At 37.0% G+C, this 20,429-nt stretch overlaps 1 protein-coding gene across 7 annotated transcripts in view; it reads left to right on the top strand.

Annotated features, from left to right (window-relative positions):
* LEKR1 (leucine, glutamate and lysine rich 1) overlaps nt 1–20,429 on the top strand; it is a 254,695-nt gene that overhangs the window by 132,261 nt on the left and 102,005 nt on the right. For 6 of the 7 annotated variants that reach the window (XR_012508923.1, XR_012508921.1, XM_074369025.1 and 3 more), the window contains 2 exons: nt 10,103–10,180; nt 10,522–10,725. Coding sequence is in view for 5 of the 7 variants with exons in the window: in XM_074369025.1 (XP_074225126.1) it covers nt 10,103–10,180; nt 10,522–10,725 (282 nt within the window). In the remaining 2 variants the exon portion in view is untranslated. The remainder of the gene's footprint in view (nt 1–10,102; nt 10,181–10,521; nt 10,726–20,429) is intronic. The other variant, XM_074368994.1, reaches the window with a different exon arrangement.

Genomic DNA, 20,429 nt, shown 5'->3' with positions numbered 1-20,429 from the left:
TGAACTTGTTCTCTTATCGGCTCTTTATTATCTGTCCAGAAGAAATAATATTGAAGTTATTTCTTAAAATTGTCAATTTTAGGTTAAAAAGGACAGTTGAGTATCTTTGAAATGCTAGAGTATTTATTCTTCATATACGTGAGAAAGAAAATATTGGAAAACAAATGATAAGAAAATGCCCTTGTAAAATATCCAGAACACTATTTCTTTTAAGAATGATTTTATTTCAGAAATTTCAAAAATTGTAGTATAAATATAGTACATCTGTACTTATAACACTAAAATAGAATTTGTGTAATCTTTGAAAAGTAAGTAAATTCTTTTCCTTTGTGGTATATAATCCGGTAGCTTTGATATTCAGTTCCTATATTTTAGAAGGATGAACCACATAAGAAATATAAATATTTAGAATGCTTAGCAACCAAATGTTGAGTTGACCATGGACTACTCCTAAGAACAATATGTTCATCAAAATTTTTAACTACACAAGAAAGAACAAATTCCAAAAATATTCTGTCAAATTAATGTATACTTTGATTTGTAGCAAAATAATTTATTTTTGAAAGCCAAGAAAAACCAAATGTTAATGCTTTATAACACTGTGGTCAATAGTACAGTAAATAATAGTTCAACTGTGTATGATGTTTGTGGTTGAAGGAATGAGTGGACAAGGGGTCCTAGGATGACTCACAGGCCCAGCAAGCAACTTTCTTGATGAGAAGAAACATGAAAAAGAAAAGCAAGATGGGGATTGCCAGAAAAAAAGCATTAGGCCCCATCCTCTAGTTACATCAGGGAGGTCTTTGGCCACATGGATATCTCATGTGGAGGGCCGCCTGGGCAGGGTACAGTTACTGTGTGACTTTGGCTTCATGGAGCTCAAGAAGTGAAGAGGACACAGCCCAAGCATAGGGAGGTAGGGCTGGTACCCAGCTAAGCTAAAAGGGAGTTTGTAGACATACTAAGACTCAGCATATAGAGTGGAGTCCTGGCATATTAGGAGAGATGCTAACCACAGAAATAAACATACTGAGGAAAAGGAGTAAAGCTCATTGGGTGTGATGTAAATTGAGTATTACTGAATAAGTTTGCACAGAATTCTCATGTACCAGGAGCCTGCTCATTTCATATTAACACATGCTTTGTGGTATTTTTTGTTGATTATATTTTTAACATAATTTATGAGTGCTGAGAAATGGTAAGAGTCAGAGTAGACTGGAGTTCGAGGGAGAAATATACCACCTCACTGAAGTCTATCAAATGAATTACCTGGGGAAAATCACTCTACAGTTGCAGAAATGCTGATGCTGTTGTTTCAGTTTATAAAATTGGTACTTCCTACCTGTATGAGAACTTCTTAAAATTAGAAAATGGACAGAGTATCCACTTTTACAAAATTTGAGTTATGAAAGAAAGAGCCACTTAAATGGTCCCCACTGCTTGAGGCCTTTCTCTGTGCTACCTGTACCTATCTCTTCCATCTCTACTCCGTCTACCTTCCTTCGCTGCTAACATGAAGTTAAGTAGGGTAGGCATTTATGGTCAGAGCCCGAGTGGGATTATTCAGGGTATTCAGAGCTCAGGAGGTCCCCAGTAGTATACACCTACTATTTTATTATAGGTTAAAACCAAATTCTTAAGTGGGCCATTTTGAAGTCAAAATAACTCACTGAAAAAATTTTTGACATACAATTTCTTAGTAAATTGGAGATTTATTATACATACCCAAACCTTTTTTTACTTCCAGAAATTGGAAGGTGCTATGAAACCAAGTTTCTTTAAATTTTTAATCCTCATCCTTGTTGGAGCTGGGGGTAGAAATGAGTTTTGCCTATCCAACTTAAGATAATTGTTTTGTTTAAAGATTTTTAAATGTCTAGATATAAATTTTGTGGGTTTTTACTTAAGGGGAAGAGGCAATTTTTAAATGGATGAACTTGAGTTTCTTTTTTTCCCAATATTTGTAAGAAAATATTTTCCAAGATTTATAAGAAATTTGCTATGTATTTGAGAGTAGACATTTTATCAGTTAGGATGCTTTAAGGTATAAGTAACAGAAGTTCAGTGATTTCAGGTTTAGTCAATCCAGCAAGTCAATAACGTTACCAAGGATCTTGATGTTCTTTCTGTCTCCATTCTGCTGCCCTCAGCACTGGCTTCACCCCAAGGCTAAGTCCCTTGTGATCATGAGGTGGCTGCAGTTCCAGGTACTACATCTGCATGTAACCATCCCAGAGGCAGGAAGTGCCTGTTTTTCTGGTGTCTCTTTAGAAGTGAGATAAAATTTCCCAGAAGCCACGAAACAGCCCCCTCCTTACATCTCTTTGGCTAGAACCTTTACACACCTCTCCTAAATGAATTACTGGCCAAGGGGACAGGACTACCACATTTAGCTCACGCCAAGCAGGATTTATTCTGATAAAGACGATAATGAGGGCTAGGAAGAAAGCTATAGTGCATATCTAGAAGGTAACCAGTCATGTTTGCTAAAGAGGTAGCATGTAAATGATGCCCTGAAAAGTGATGACATTTTCTACAAATTGTATTTGTGTCATAATATGGATGCTGTAAGTAATGAAAAATATGGATGCTGTGAAATGCAGCTTTATTACTTTTAAGTGTGTGTGTGTGTGTGTGTGTGTGTGTGTAGGTTAGGAAATATACTTTTATAACATATACACACACACACACACACACACGCACACACACACATAGTAAATAAGACTAACAAGAGAGATTGCTATAGAAGGTAAAAAACTTTTAGAAATTCCTGAAAGAGAATACATAGAGTCAACTCTACAAAGGAATAAACCAATTACAATTATGCGGTGGGCATGTGACAGGCAGGACCTCTCTTGGAATCGTTAACAAAGAGAAGGGAGTGGGATCTGGCAAACCTTCAAAACAGTGGTTCTCAAACTCCAATCTGCAGAGGAATCTTGAGGAGCTCATTGAAACTTATATTATGCTATGACCTCCCCCATAGACCCAATCCCAGGATCAGTTTCTGGGCTCCATTCCCACAGATATTGTGATTTTACATTTGGGTTGAGGTGGGTCCGAGTAATCTGCATTTTTAATGCACTCCTCACATGATTCTGATTCAAGTGGTCCAGTGCAGTCCACTGTGAGGAATCATATTTGCAACATTTAAGCCACTGGCCCCTCACCACCCCCTGCCCCACCAATCAACAGGTCTTTTCTAAAGCAGCATTCGCAAGGCATCTGCAGAATAAAGCAGTGCATGTGGGGACTGGAGCTAGGGAGCCTGGCAGCTACTGAACCCCAGGAGAGGCCAGGGTCCCTACATCCCAGCAAACCTCCAGTGTCCCCACCATACCCTGCCCCTTCATCACAACCTTCAGAAACAATCTAGGGCAGCAATAAATGGAAAAGCAGACATGTTAACAGAGAATCTTAGGCTGAGGATGAAACACCCAACCAAAGATTGCCAGGTATGTGAGAAAAACCTTCCCCCAACCTTACTTACTTCAGGTGGCTTGGAACTCACACAGGAAAACACCCAAGAAAATTAAAAATAGCAAACAGAAGATATCAAGATAAATTTTGAAAGTTAAGATATCCTTCAAAGTATGTCTAGGATTGTAACCTTAAAGAACAGGCTGTTACAAAAAAACTATTAGGAATTTGAGAGACTAAAAATATGATTAGAAAAATGATTCCATTCATGTCAAAAATGTATCTGAATGTATACACAGGTATATATAGATTCAAATTCATTGAATAAATGATTGGTAGGATTACACCAGTTTCCTCTGGACATGAGAGTCGGGGGGGTGGGTGTGGAGACTCTTATTTCACTCTGTATACCTATATATTGCTTAACTAGCTTACAGTGTGAGTGTATTCATTTTCACATATGTAATGACAAGAACAAAATTCACTTAAAGTAATTTATAATTTATCAGTTACTAGTGAATACATCTGAAGTGGCTATATAAAATATACTTTCTAATTTGGGGACCTTTGTAACCTACTTACACTTTAGTTTTATTAGCAGCCACCTCTTCCTCATTTAACTAATAATTGTAAGCAATAATCAGCTATGACCATCATAAACTTCTAATTTATAAAGCTCTTACTTGACCTTTCAGGAGCATTTTACACAGTTGGGATGTCCTTGGAACATTATTATTGCCTTCTGAGATACAATGTTCTGATTTTCCTCTTTCCTCTCTGGTCATTCATGAGAATTTTTTGCCTAGCAAGTAGGTGGCCTAGTGGCAATCCAGTGTCAGAGTACAGATCCACTTTTTATGTGATCCTAGATTTAACAGGCTAAGTTTCCTTCATTCACTCATTCAATACAAAATACTCATTGAGAGGCAATCTATGTGCCATGACTGTTGTGTACAGGCACTAGATATTGCAGTAACAAGATTGACCGCTACAGTAGAGCTGTTTAGGTAATTTCAGGTAATATTAAGTGCTGCAAAAATATAAACAGGCATAAAAGAATGTGAATGATAGGCAGGAGTGGTATATTTTTGATTGAGTGGCATCCCTGAGCAAATGGCCTTAGAGTTAAGATCCAAGTAACAGAAAGGCGCTAACAGTGTTAATAAGCTAACATCTGGAAGCAGAGGGATCAAGGATAGGCCCTAAATTCTTGAGAGTGAGTTTTACAGGTTAGAGAAACATGAAGGCCAGTTGTGGTAGACAGAATAATGACTCCCAAAGATTTTTATGTCCTGATCCCTGAAATCTGTGTGTGCATTGCCCCATTTGGCAAAAGGGACTTTGCACATGTGATTAAATTAAGGATTTAGAGATGGGGAGATTATCCTGGATTATTCAGGCAGGCCCAGTAAAATTGCAAAGGTTCTTGTAAGGTGAAAGCATGAGGGTCAGAGTCACAAAAGTAGGTGTGAGGAGGGAAACGGGGGTTGAAGTGTTGTGATTTGAAGATGGAGGAAGGGACCACAATCCAAGGAATGCAGGTGGTCTCTAGAAGCTGGAAAAGGCAAGGAAACAGCTTCTGTGGAGCTGCCAGGAGGAATACAGCCCTAGTGACGTCAGAGTTTTGGGCAGGAGAGTGAACTGATCTGGTTTGTTTAAAAAGGTCAGTATGGCTACTACATGGAGAATGCAATGAAATGGGAGTAGAGAGTGATCAGGGAGGCTCAGTGGGAGATTGCATTCATCCAAGTGAAAACTGACTGATTTAGTGTAAGGCTACAGTGTGGAGATGGAAAGGAATATATGCTGGGGGTCAATCTGACAGGATTTACTGATGGAGTGGATGTGGCTGGAGAGGAGGAAGACTGGAAAAGAAAGAAAATAATAAAGGATGGGGTTTGGGACTTTTCCACACCAATGTAGATGGTTGAGAGGCAGTAGTGTATGGTGACTAACAGCTAGAAGCCAGATCCAGACGGCCAGGGTTCAAATCTTGGCAGTACTACTTAGCGTGTTACTTATCTCTCTGTTCTCAGTTTCCTCAACTGTAACAAAGGCTGAATAAGGGCTGTTTTGAGGGCAGTGTGAGATGTACAAGGTGTTACCTATTAGTATCATTATGTGTTGGTGCCATTTACTGAAGTGGAAATTCTGTAAAAGAAACAGATATGAGGGAAATAAAAAACAACGCTTTTGATCTGTTAGATTTGGGATGCCTTTTGGACAGCAAAGAAGGCAGTTTGAGAATGGCTATTTCATACAAAGGAATGGAACGGTACAACCCTTGCCTTTCAAATTAGAGGAAAATATCCAATTACTTTATCTTATTTCCTTTGCTTTGATTGGCAGAAGCAGCAGGGGCCTTTCTGAAGGCTTATTCAAAGCAGTTCAAGAGAAAGGATTAACACTGTTTGCTGAGAGTAAAAGAAGGAATGCAGTGTTTAAAGAGATGTAGGCATTCTTTCTGTTCCTTCCAATTCACCCCATCCTAATGAAAGTGAAGATCACAATTGGGCAGTGAAGGGCAGATCATAGAAAAGGTGGCTTAACAGGCATGGGGGTGTGAGCTGACCATGGTGAGGGGAGCTCTCGGGATGGTAGACTCTAGGGCTTTTTCTTTTTTTTCTTTAATTGCAGCCAAAATTACTTGTCCACATGGTCAAATAGCCACTTAAAGGAATTCTCCTGTCCCTGCCTCTAGATTTGGAAAAGTGTGTTAGAGTCTGAACATAGAGTGAAAGTTGTGGTTGGGGCTGCTGAATCTCAAAGCATTTCTAAAAGGAACATTTTTGTTTGATTTCAATGCAAATGTATAAAACTTGGGAACTACAAGAATACACAAAACAGAACATTATATTTATATTTCAGCATATCCTTATACTCCCTTTTTCTGAGTAATGCATATTTTAAACATTTTCACTTAGTAACATATCCTGGATATTTTCCCATGCCATTACATGATATATTTATAGTTATTAAATGACTATGTAGTAGTCAAATCTGTGGATGAACCATAACATGTTGACTAACCCCTTGTATTTTAAAATGTCCAAATTTTTCTCTTTTATAAGTAAGGTACTCTGAAAATTCATATAGATAAATCTTTCTCTTTTTTTCCCATTTATTTATGTATTTATTTTAGTTTTATTTTATTGATTTATAGTCAGTTTACAATGTTGTGTCAATTTCCAGTATAAAGCACAATTTTTTCAGTCATACATGAGTAGATAAATCCTTCTATTCTCACACAGTTATTTCCTTAGGATAATTTTTGCTAGAATGAAACGCGTATTTTTAAGGCTTTTAAAGGGTAATGACTCATTACCCTCCAATAAGATTATACTGATTTATAATCTTAGCAGCGTTTGTAAATACCCATTTCTCCGCTTTCTAACTTATACTGGGTATTATAACTAAAAAAAAATTGTTCCTTTAATTAATGAAAAATTGTACCCCTGCATATTTGGCTCTTTCCTTTGTGACTCACCTGAGCACAACCTTTGCCCACTTTTCTAACGGCATGTTACTCTTTTCCTTATTCTTTCTTTTCTAATATTTTATTTGGAAATAATTTCAAACTTACAAAAAGTTGTAAACATCATGATAGCACAAAGAGCACCCTTGTAGTCTCTACCCACACTCACCTATTATTAACATTTAACCCATTTGTTTTCTCTTCACCCCAACCGCTGTCCCTCCATCCCTTTTTTTCTCTCTTCCCCCAAAACCCACACACAATTTTTTTCCTGCACCATTTGAGGATAAGTTACATACAACATGATCTTTTACTTCTAAATACTTCAGCCTGTCTTTCCTCAGGACAGTGATACTTTGCATAACCAGCGGAGTAATCAATGTCATTGACTTTAATCTGCCATTCGTATTCTGACTTTGTCAATGGGCCTTTATAGCACTTTCTTCTCTAGCACACAGTCCAGGTAGTGTCAGCCTTCTTGGTATGTCTCTTTAGCCTCCTTAAACCTGAAATATTTCTAGTCTGTCTTTGTCTTTTTAAGACATAGACATTTTTGAAGAATGCAGAATCCTGCATACTTTTTTAAAATTAAAGCCAATTTTTATTTTGTATTTTTCTGATGTTTCCTCTTGATTGGATTAAGGATATGTGCTCTCAGCCGGACAACCACATAGGTGAGGACGTGCACGTCTCAGAGCATCACACCTGGAGGCACACGACCATTTGCCCCATTGGTGATGTTAATTTTAGTCACTTGGTCAAGGTATTGCTTAATTTTTCCACTGTATTATTATGAGGGTTTTTGCTCCCTTTCAACTAGTAAACAGTCTATAAGAGACATTTTAAATACATGCAAATGCTCTACTTTTCATCAATATTTACCCCTAGATGTAACATCCATTAATGATTTTTGGCTTATCCAGTCTTTATCACAGTCATCACTAGATAATGATTTTTCCAACTCCCTCCCCATGTATCAGTGAGCCCTCAGCATTCTACTTTAAGTAAGGGCTTCCCTTCTTCTGTTATTGATTTATTTATTATTGGTATGGACTCATGAACCCCTATTTTCGATAGTTTACAATTTATCACTGTACTTATTATTTAGGTACACAGACTGTCCTAAGGTTAGCCAGTGGGGGCCCCTTCAGGCTGGCTCTTGTGACACTGGACCAAGATCCCATTGTCTTTTATAAGCACTTTCTGGTATAACGAGCTGTTTCAGATATGCCTACTCAGCCCCAACCTTGGAATCAGCTATTTCTCTGAGCAGTCCTGGTTCCTCTGAATGGGAATAGTATTAAAGACCAATATCTAGGCCCTAAGTATTAATTCATGTGTGACTTGATTCTGGTAATGGTTTCATGGGCTTATATACATGTCAAATTTGTCAAACTGTATGTAATTTATTGTATGTCAGTACAATACCTAAATGAAGCTATTTTACAAAAAGTGGATAATAAAGGAAAACATTTTTTACAAAAGAAAGAGTAAAACTAAAATACAGTGTTAAAGGATAAAACTTGGGCAATAAAACTCCAAAGAAAATCAAAGTGATTACCATAAAATTCATGGGAATTGTCATTTTAGGGAGGGCTATGACTAGGACCAGGGGCATGAAGCTCCTAGGCTAGCTGGTAGATACAAGGGTTTTCTCCTTAAAATAATTCATTATATAATTGTTTATGCAATTTTTTGTAGCTTACAGTTTTATATTTCACAATAAAAGGTTTAAAAGTAAATGAATGTTGTGCATGTTCATGATATAAATAAATTATTGTTTATTAGGAATTAAAGTCATTCTGCAGGTAGGGCAACCCTATTAATAATCTAACATATCTTCGTACATTTATAAACTTGTTATTAAAATAGCTTATAAAGCTATTTTAAGGTACATTCAGATAATGAACTATTAATGAGCAGTCTATACAAACTTAAACTGGAATATTAATCTTTTTTGATATCTTACCTTTTTGAATATTGTTATGACTCAATCATATAAGATCAAAATGAATGTTTATTTCAGTTTTAGAATTTCCATTTTGTTCTTTTTAATGGATTCTATTTCTCTGCTGAGATTCATTATCCTTTCACTAATTAGAGTAGATTTTCCTGTATGTTTTTGAGCAAAGTTATAATTGTGCCTTCAAAAATCCTTGTCTGCTAATTTCAATCTGGGGCATCTCAGAGTCAGTCCCTATTAATTGTCTTTTCTCTTGAGAATAAGCCATGCTTTTCTGTGTCTTCCATGTGGAATAATTTTTATCATATTCTGGACATTGTGAATGTTATGTTATGGAAATTCTGGATTCTATTTCTCCAAATACTATAGTTGGTGGTAGGAGTGGTGTTACTTTAATAGTAAGCAGGTAATAAATTTGGTCAGCCTCAAACTGCAAACTGTCTCTAGGGCAAATCTCAGTTCAGTTCTTTTATTCTTAACTGGGCTGCTTGGAGTCTGCCTGGGACACATGTAGTTCAGGGCTCAGCCAGACATGTGGACAGAGTTTATATGCAGTATTTGGGACTCCTTCTCTCTGGCTTGCTCCTGTTCAGGGTTCACTCTTCACTTTCCAGCAGTAGTGATTGTCCGTAAACACTGTCCTGTAGTTCTTCAAGCTAGAACAACCGTGAGTTTTCTACCAGTTTTCTATCAGAATTTTGGTTTTCCTGCATGGAAATTGCAGATTGGGGCCTGCCTTCAAGTTTAAAAATCATTAAAACAAAAACAAAAACAAAAACAAAACACCTGACCCCATGGCTGCCACTTTTAAGTGTCAGCTTCCCTCCAGAATCTTCCTGCTTTTGGTCACTTTCACATAGGTGTTTTTCTTTTCTTTTCTTTCCTTTTTTAATGTTATCTAAAGCTTACATCGGTCTGATAGAAGGTTACTTGGCCATTATGGAAGTGAACTAAATATTGATTTCTTTAAAGAATTAATAAAATGAAGATGCTAAGAAATTTTTTTATGGCTGAATAAAATGATGATATAGAAAAACACATAGAGTTGGACAAACAGTTTAGGTTATTTTTTGGCAAACAAAAACCCTTTGACTATATATTTCTAATTTCATGGAAATCTGTATAGGTAACCACAAATAGAATATGAAGATAAGAAAAATAATAAAGGAAAAACATGTTTTTAAAAAAGAAAGAAGATTCATTAACTATTTTGAAACATTTGAACCTCTTTTGTATTATTTTAGGAATAAATCTAATGAAGCTGATGAGTGTCAAAGAGAACTTAGAAAACTGAAGTTTGAATCCATTATTTCTGAGTCACGGTATACACTGCAAATTTTTTATTTAATATTTTTAGTAATTGAATTTGAAACCATATTTTAAATAACATTTTCTTTAAAACGTACTTATCTTTTCATATTGTATTCTTTATATATACAATACCTAATTTGATATTGTAATATATTGAAGCTGTTCATTGATTTTGCCCCTGCCTAGATATGAAAACTTTAAAACCACGGAACTGTCCATTTATTTTGCATTCTTAATTTTTTAAGTTAGAGTTAAAATCTTTAGTTAAGTGAAATGTTTATATATCTTTAATAAACATAAAAATATAGTGTTCAATGCATATTGGTGGATTTTTTTTCTTATTCCATTTTAGGCACACCAGATTGCTTAAAGAAAAAGAGGACTCTTCAATGACTTGTCAACAAATATATAAAACTTTACAAGAAGAACTGACTGCAAAAGAAAGACGAGAAGAAGACTTAAAAAGAAGAATTAATTTTGCAGAAAATGAACTAGAGATAACCAAAACTCTTCTGAATCAGACAAAGGAAGAGGTTGTAACACTGAAAAATGAAAGGTACAGTCAAGAATAATTTCTTCCAAATATGCTTTGTGTTTAAGTCAGTATTCTATATATTTATTTGAAACATCAAGATCCTACATATTTTGATAACAGTGAACTCACAGGATTAAAGATTTTTTTATTTTTTAAATTTTATTTTATTGAGTTATAGTCAGTTTTCAATGTTGTGTCAGCTTCCAGTGTAGAGCACAATTTTTCAGTTATACATGAACATACATATATTCATTGTCACATTCAGATTAAAGTTATATTTCACCTGAAAGGTCATTGCATCCCACCACCTTATTCCATGAATGATTAAATTGAAGCCCAAATTGGTTAAATGACTTGCTTAACATCACAGTTAGTTATTGGAAGTAAAGATGGAACCCACGTTGCATTTGGTGTTAGATTTTTATTGAAATAATCAAAAAGACCATGTGTGGTACTTAAAACTACTGAATTTCACCATGGCCAATAATTGGTAGATTCTATCATTTTCCAACAGAAAAACATCTTTTATATTACATTTTCTTTCTATTAGCTCCTGCTTTTCTTCTCTCTTTATTTATCAACACCTCTTATTGAGGGCTCTCCACAGGCAAAGGTACCTCTGGTACTTAGTAATGTCAGGGATACTAAGAAGCATATTCCTACACCCACCCTGATATTTTTGCTTAATTAATTTGTCTTTAAATTAACCTTATCTGTACTTAATATCTCAACCCTGCTTTCTTTCTTTTTGTTTTCATTTGCCTGATATGTCTTTCATTCTTTCTGAGTCCTTTTGTTTTGAATTCATATCTGATAAATAGTACAAATTTGGGGGATTTGTTGTATTGGTTTTTGTAAAATCTGGGAGTCTTTAATAGAAGATGTTATGCGATTTACATTTATTGATATAACTATTATATACCATAAGAACACAAGTTCCATAAGAGCAAGAATTTCTGTCTTGTGTTATTCTCTGTGCACAGAAGGTGTGATTGGCTATTTGGTTTTCATTCTTACTATCATTTTAAATTTTATTTATTTTATGAGTATTTGGCTGCTTTATAATTTAGATTTATAGTCTTGTTTTCATTCTTTTTAAGGGTAGCTATTTGCTCCCAGAGGAAGAGTCTGAGAGTAGGGCCCTGGGAGTGGGTAGCAGGCAGCTTAGAATTAGGTTCATTGTCTCAAAACTTTCTCACCAGCACTGTGCCCTGGGTCATATCTGTCTCTACTCCAGGCTAGACAGAGTTCTGTCTAGTTCACAGAGAAACAAGGCTTGTCTTTGGTCCCTCCTGGGATGATACACATTTACTTCTCTTTGATTGAATAGGATGAACAACCACAGAGCTGATTGCCACCCACTATTGCTTCCTCACCCTGCCACACCAATAACCTGCTTCTTGCAAAGATAATGTGCCTTGTAGTTATGTGACTTTTCATTCCACTCTTACCTCTGCCATTTCACAATTGTGTCACTGTTAAGCCCATAGCATATTAGAAGCAGCAGTTTTATAAGCAGGACATTTGCAAGAGCCAGGCTTACTAATAAGAAGGAATGGTAACTGAAAGATTGACCATGCATAAGAAGAAAGAAAAACTATAAGCTCAAACAAAAAACTTTAAAAGCATTGCAGTTTGGCCCAATGTAGATAGAGACAAACAGCCCTACACACATCAGTCACCTTCAGTGTCTCTATATTTATAACATGGGTTAATAACTGATGGCCATAATGATGATCCTGAGTCAGAAAGATTAAAATCAGCTATATACTCTAAGTATATAGAAGGAAAAGAATACCCCATTTCCAGTGATGTCAGGTTAATTAGACTTAACTGTTTATCCAGATGAATTCTGTCTCCTTCATAGTGGTCATTGTGAAGATCCTATCTCTGTTCAAGCATTTCTGGAACTCTTTTCTGAAGATTAGCTTAAGTGTACATGTTTTAGAATATACTCAGTATGATGAATCTTTGACCTTTAGGAATGAATTTGATTTTGAAAACAATCTCAATAGATCCAGTGAAAGCAAGTTCAGGGAAAATGATGGGAAATCAGTCTGGGAACTATCATTGGGGATTAAAAATAAGTAAAATATTTTCTTTTTTTCTACACTTAATAAATTATCTCTGGCAGCAATTTAAAGATGGCAGTTACATGAATGTTTTAAGGATTAATAATATCATTGGAATAAATATAGAACTTTCTTGGGAGATTGATTGCTTTGAAATAGCACACTGTGTTTTGCCATGTTTTTAAAAAATTTAGTATGATTCTAGTCTTACCTTCTATTATAAGTGTTAAAGATAATTTCTTTAAATTTTCAGAGAACAGAGATATTACTGGACTGCTTCCTCCTCTTCTCCCTTCTACCCCGGCTTTTTTTTCTCTGTCATACTCTTGCCCTTTTTCCTTCTTTTCTCTCTATACTTTAGTCTATCCAAAAGCAGACATGGTATTACCTAGTCATTTGGTGGCACCAAGTTTACTGACATGCTGTCTGTCACATAATAAAAATTAAAATGTGCTTGTGGATCAATAAGTTATCAGATTATCATAGGAGTACTCCTAGACATAAGCATTGCCTTTTTTCTTTGTCCTAGGCCACTTTCAGACTTTTGTCTGCCTTGTCTTCTGTTGTATCCTTGGAATCTGGCACATGTATCCCCTCAATAAATATTTGTTGAGTGAATGAAGGACTTGCTTTGGGTAATTCAGTCAACAATTATTTGTTGAGCATTTACTAAATGCCAGGTACTATGTACCTTGGGGATACAACAGTGAATCTGAAATTTCCCTGTCCTCGTGAAGCTTACATTCTAATGGGAGAGACAAACTATTAAAAAGATAAAAACTAGAGAACTAACAAGAATAATTATAGATTGTGATAGTGAATTTAAAGTAAAGGGTATTGTAGTAGAGACTGATAGAAGGAGTACCTGCTTTGGAAAGGGTAGTTGTAAAAGTAACTTCCAAAATGATACATAAAGAAGACAAGTAGAGAGAGGTTCCCATACAAAGGACCAGGGAAGAGTTTTACAAGCAGAGAATGAGCTTGGTGAGTTCTCAGAAGTGATAGTGGAGTCCTAGCAAGTGTGAGGGAGGTAGGTGAGGGCCAGTCATGCAGGGCCTCATGGGCCCATAGGAGTTTGGGTATTATTTTCAGTGCAATGAAAAGAAACCATTGAAGGGATTTAAGCTGAGGAGTGACACTGGTGAAAGATGGTTTTGGCTGCTGAATGGAGAAGATGTTGGAAGTGGGGGCAAGTCAGGTCATTTACTGTTTTGATATTAATCAAAGGATTTTGTGCATAGTTAAGCCTAAGAGACATGAGAAAAATGAAAGTCTTCAGCTCTCACCCTCTGCACATTTCAACTGGATCTGAATGTCTATACCAAGTGGATGGGAGCAAATAGCCAGGGCTTACATCATGTTGAGCCAGAGGGATATATGAAAGCCAGGGTAAAAAGACATCCTAAAGAACAAGTGACCTTTCAGAGGCCTTGACCTTACTATCTAAGCCTGCCTTAAAACTTCGTTTTCCTTTGGCTTCAGGGGCAACATGCTATCCTGCCCCTTTCCTGTCTCTGCTTTGGTTCTTTGCCCTTCCCTCCTTCGATCACCTGACAGCAGACGTTCCTTGAAGTTCAAGCCTGAATTTGGCTTTCCTCTCTCCACTTTCTTTCCTTCAGTGAACTGTCTCTCAGCTGAGCAAATTTTCTTTTGAATCTTTGATTTGAAGCACCAATGAGATCTCTAAATAAAGGTGTCCTTAAGCAGTTGGAGATGTGAAAGTCCTTCCAAAAAAAGAAGCTGGGCTCAGGAAAAGCTTAAAATAGAGATGCTTGATGACTCCAGCAGAGATTCTGGTTCAGTAGGACCGGGCAGTGCCTGGGAATCTGCTACACAGCAAGGTCCCAAACCACTGCTGTGGAAGGACAGCAACCAGCCAGGCTGCCAGATGTGCTCCCCAAAGGCCAAAGCCCAACTCGCCCACAGTACCAGTGTGTTCTGCAAACTCAGGCAGTTTCTTCCACCCACCACCCCTCCCGACAGCAGAGCCCCTGCCAATGATGCCACTGGGACCATTATGGAAAATGTGAACCATAGAAGCTATGTAGCTTCAGAAGAGGTGAAAAAGAAGATGTGAAAAGCCAGAACTGGCCCTAGAAAACAACTGGCAGAACTTCTGAGTTTGGGGTAGGAAAAGAGTTAGAGACGAGGAAATAATTCATACATTAGGACAAATCTAATTAATTAGGCATTGCTTCCTCCCCCACACTCAGCTGAGAAGCTCTAGTAGGAGAAGAGGCTCCACTGTAAAGAAGAGAAATGATCCTTCGAGATCCCAGGGGCTGAGAGTACAGAAGGCCTGGCCAGCTTGGTCACAGGCACACTGGGCCTGGAGAGGGGGGTCTCCTTGGTGGGTGGGGAGGGATACAGCAAGGTACAGGGACAGTGCCAGAGAAAAGTGTAGCTATTTTAAAAATTCTGTGTAAAGAGGGCGAGCCCTCAGCTCTCATGCTTCCAGGCTACAAGGTGTCTTCGGCCAGGGCCAGAACTCTGCCCAGGACCATGAATTTGTGATACCACTTCAGAAGTATTATGAATTAAATAGGGTTTTGTGGGCTGGCCTGCAGGCCTAATTCCTTTTATATGGAAAATTATTTCTATGGTAAAATGTTTTCGGGAATTTCTATAATCAACCTACAAATACATTTTAGAAAGACATGTGTTTAAGCTTGGAGACTGCCCACATCTAACACTTAGAGAAATTCATTTATGTGGTAATGTGCGGCCTACAACCGCACTGCCGAAACACACAGCTGTTTGTAAGAGCCCACACCCGGTGCATTCATTCCCAAGAGCTGTGTTAGACCTATCTTGGTAAGTTCCAAGAAAAAAATATAGAAGAGTACTTATTGTGATGTACTTGCCAATAACATGACAGGTTTAGTGGAGAACGTTTTTGGACAAAAAGCTTCGTTGTGTCCAAAGTTAGGTGCAAGTTGCTTATTATTCTGTGAAATAAATAATCTCCATGTGTTTCCCTAGCTAGCCAACTATTTATGTGTCTTAAATGAAATTTACTTAATTGCTCCCTGTCCCCTCGATGCGTATCTTTTAGGCCACAAGCAAGGTTATTCCCTCTCTCACATACACATTAACTTCTTTTTCAGTTTCCTCATCCTCTTCTCTTTCTCTGTCTTTTCTTTTCTTTTTTCTTTTTCTTTCTTTTTTTTTTTTATTTGATTAACAGCTATAAACCCTCACCTCAGAGGAATATACATAAAATCTAACAAATTATTTCAGGAGATTGATGCAGTGTCCTGTTTTCCTGTGTGCGACACAGCCCCATGATTAAACGTACCTGCTTCTTCAGGCTTTCTTCCACTCCTCCCTCCTTCCTTTCCTCTCTCCTCCCTGCTTTCTCCCTCTCAAGCTCTCTCACACACCACCCACAGGGGTCGCAGTCATGGGGAGCCCTCTGAGTGCTTCCGTGGACATGACCTTGTCTTCACACTGCCCTGAGTGAGATGCATCATTGCGGGGCAGTCAGCAGAATGGGTCAGGACCCAAAAACCGGCCTGAACTCTGCCCTCCTCACCACCTGCCACAGAGGAAGGGGCTTATTTTTCTTGCATAAGTGTGCTATTCCCCTCTTACCAAACCCTGTCTTCCTAGATCTGCCCCTACCCAGAGGGAGCACTTTTTCTAATGCATCAACCCAGAGGGAAAGCCATTTTCAAATTTGCACAAAGGCTCAGGCTAGCAGAGCTGTGACCCTCTCTTGTGAAGCAGATATCATCTTCCACATTTTACACTAGAGGAAACTGAGGTTAAGCAAGGCTGAATGTCTTACTCAGGGCTACAGAATTGGCAAAGATAGAACTCAAGCTCCATGTATCTAACTGTAACCCATGTTCCCTCAACTACAGTTTGCACCATTCCCTCAGCATTTGTCTTGAAGGGCTCAGTTGTGTCAGCTTCTCTCAGTGTGACTTCTCTTTCTTATCATGCTGTAACATGAAGTGTTCAGGGAACTCCCAGCCCTGCAGAAAGCAGAAAAACTCAGGGAGCCCCTTTTGTGTTCCTTCTCCTCCTCCCCTCACTTACCCCACCTCTCCACTCTTTCAGGATTCTTCCAGGCATTCAATAAATACAAGATGGTGACCTTTGTCTTCCCTTCTCTAGTGCCTTGGCAAAATCAGAAGTGGAGCTATATCTTCAGAACAAAAGTAGAATGATAACATTTCACAGTACATTCTAGAAGAGAAACTTGGTGTTTGATGGAGCTTGTCATACTTTCTTGAAGGCTAGCAGCAATAAGAAATGTAGAATTTAAGAAGGAATGTAGAAGCAAGGTTTCAAGGGTTCTGTTACTTCATGTTAGTGTCGCTTAGTACAAAAAGAATGGGCTTTAACGTTAGGCAAACATAGGTTTAAAATCCCAACTTGACCATGTCAAGTTTGGACAACTAGCTTAACCACTTTAAGGCGCATTTTCCTTATCTGTGAATGGGCATATTAATAAGAGCTATTTTCCTGTGAAGATTAAATCATCTAGTATTGTGCCTGTTAGGTTGTAGGTTCCCAAAAAGTATTAGTTCTCTCTTATCTTCCTTTAAGTCACTAACCTGTTAAAGCATCATATTTTATTAATTTTTATACCCTGCACTGCTGATACAGATATTTAGTAAATGTCTGTTGAATTCAATATTACCCACTTTACTCTTAGAGTTGTAAAGATTAGTCCATGGGATGATTCGTTTGGATGGAATCCTGTTGGTTTAAAGCATTATGTAATGAAGTGTTCTAAGTAATACCATTCTAAAATAACCTTATCAGATATTTTCCCCAAAACTTACCTCTTTCTCTGATTTCCTGTCTATCAACAGCTCTCAAAACAAGACTTGCCTAACTTCTTATAATATCACAAACACTGCTTTTAACAGAGGCAGGAGTTGGGGCAAAATAAAAATTATCTCTTTGATTGACAGTGTGAAGACATCACTAAAAGAACCTGTGAAACAGAATTTAAAGCTGTCATTTGGCATTATGGTTTGACATTTGTTTGCAGTTATGTTTTAACTACAATTAAGGGAATTTAGGTTTTTGCATATGTGTAAGAAATTAGATTCTCATTTTCCTTTGGTCTAAGAATTTAAAGTTTTTAAAATAAATACTCCTAATTGTGAGTAGATTCTAATTTGCCTGTTGTGCCAACTTCAAAATGTTATTTTAAAAAACTATCTAATGATATTGCAGGATAGAGAGCCCTTGGCTGGTATAAGCTTGAACCAGCTTTGCCTCGTGTGAATCGTATCACTTTAGATAGTCATTTACCATCAGGATCTTCGTTTCTTCTAAAAGTGGGGAATTGCACTAATGTATTTCCAATGAACAGCAAGAAAAAACCACTGTATCCCCAGAGACTAAAACAGTGCCTGACACATAGAGGTACTCTATAAATATTTGCTGGATGGATGGATGAATGGATGGGAATGAATTTAATCCCAATCAAAGCACTGATCACAGGATTCAAAACTCTGGTAGCAGGTCAGCTTCTGACTTGCCAAAAATCAGTTCAAACTTCTGGATTCTAGTGATGACCTTTTTAATGAATTCTTAGTACAATCCAAATGTAGGACCTGAATCTGTGTTGTTTCCTATAATTCTAAGGCATCAGTAGCTCTGGAATTGATTCTGAAGAGGAAATTGGATGTCTGCATGATATTCAAAAACAACTATACATTTTCAGCTTTTTATAACATGGAAAAATACGGAATGTGCTTCTAATAATATTTTATTTTCTTATAATTTCTCTAGATTTCTAGCAAAAAGTCTCACTAGAGTCAAATTTGATCCTTTATAGTTTCTTTCAAGATAAGACTGCTTTTTATTTATCGATGTTTTTAGATGGTTTTGTAGTCCTGAATAATATGCAAGCTTTTTCTTGAGTGTACTACACAAGTGTGATTTCATTTCTGGAATTAGGATTATCTTTTTCACACATATAATCATCTCTACATACATTACTCAGGGCCCATTCTGTGTTAACCAAGAATACTGTGTTTGTAACATCATGTATAATCATTCTTTCTGCCTTGTCTCATTAAAGAATCACACTGAGTCAAGAATAGAAGCCCAGCAGGAATCAAAAAGATATGAAAATCCTCATTTCTGTAGCTATAATAGCAAGCAAAATTATCATCACACATACAAGTTCATAACTTTTATAACAGTTCACTCAAAATGCTTTGTACTTCGTGGAAATGTCATAAGGAACTTCATAACTTTGTCAATTCAGTGAAAGATTATCACTTCACTAGCATTGTTTGAACTTTCGCTTACTGTATTTTAGCTTCTATAATCTACTAGACTTTCAGTTTTTGTTCTAAAGGGATACATATAACAGCAGTGTTTTTTACTGGGTCCATCAGAGGAATGTATATTGAATGGATTCTACTTTTATTTTTTTTGTTTTTTAATTTTTTTTTGTTGTTTTTTGGAGGAGGTACTGGGGATTGAACCCAGGACCTTGTGTATGCTTGAGCATGCACTCTGCCACTTTATAACTATCTCCAGAGAGACTGAAATTCGAGCATCTCAAATATTCAGTACTATCCACTTTATAGTAAAGGTAACTTCTAATTTACTCAAGGCACCCATCTGGAAATGCTCATTGGAATTTTCTAATCAGTAAGACCCCTTTTCAAATAGGAAACCTGAATTAAGACATAAAGTGGATCAAATTGCCAGAACTCTGCTGCCTAGCCACTTCTAGCAAGCACGTGGCCAGCCACATCCATTCTATGGTACTAGTATTTTGAAAACCAGGTGAAGTGCTACTTTATTTCCATTGACTGCTGCTCCTTATTTTATCACGGTTACCATTATAAGATTCTAATCTTATACCTGAAGTTGTGTAATATCACTTGAAGGTAGACCAGCATGGTTTTCTATTGCTGACCTAATAAATTACCACAAACTTAGTGGCTTATACCAATACAAATTTATACAGTTCTGGGGGTCAGAAGCCCAAATGAGTGTTAAGGGGCTAAAATCAATAGGGCTGGTTCTTTCTGGAAGCTCCAGAGGAGAATACATTGCTTGCTTCTTCTAGCATTTAGAACCTGCTGGCATTCCTTGGATCCTAGCCCTGTGAATCTAATCTAATCTCTGTTTCCATTATCATGTCACCACCCTCTCCCACATTAACCTTCTTGTCTCTGTCTTATAAAGTCTTGATAATTATAATTAGGGCATAATCAGATGAACCAGGATAATCTCCTCATCTCAAGAAACTTAATGTAATCATATCTGCAAAGCCCTTTGGCCATATTTAGGAGAGTCTGGGAATTAGGACATGGATATCTTGGAAGACAATTATTTAGCCTACTGTGACAAGTCAAAGATGGCTATTATCAACCCTATAGCAACCATTAAATAAAACTAAACAAAGAGTTATAGCTAATATGCCAACAAAGCAGATAAAAGTGAATCATAAGCCATATGCAAAATCCAAAACAAGGCAGTTAAAGAAGGCAAAGGAAGCAACAGATGGGACAAATAGGAAACAAATATGCAAGATGATGGATTTAACCCTAACCATATCACAATTCAATAAAGTGTAAATTTCTAACATTTTAATTAAATAGGCAGAAATTATCATATTGTATAAAAAAGTAAGATTCAGTCATATACTGCCTATAGGAAATGTAT

This window comes from Camelus bactrianus, chromosome 1 (assembly GCF_048773025.1).
Source record: "Camelus bactrianus isolate YW-2024 breed Bactrian camel chromosome 1, ASM4877302v1, whole genome shotgun sequence".
Lineage (NCBI taxonomy): Eukaryota > Metazoa > Chordata > Mammalia > Artiodactyla > Camelidae > Camelus > Camelus bactrianus.
Note: the sequence above shows the minus strand (reverse complement) of the source record. Positions and strands in the feature narration are given on the sequence as shown.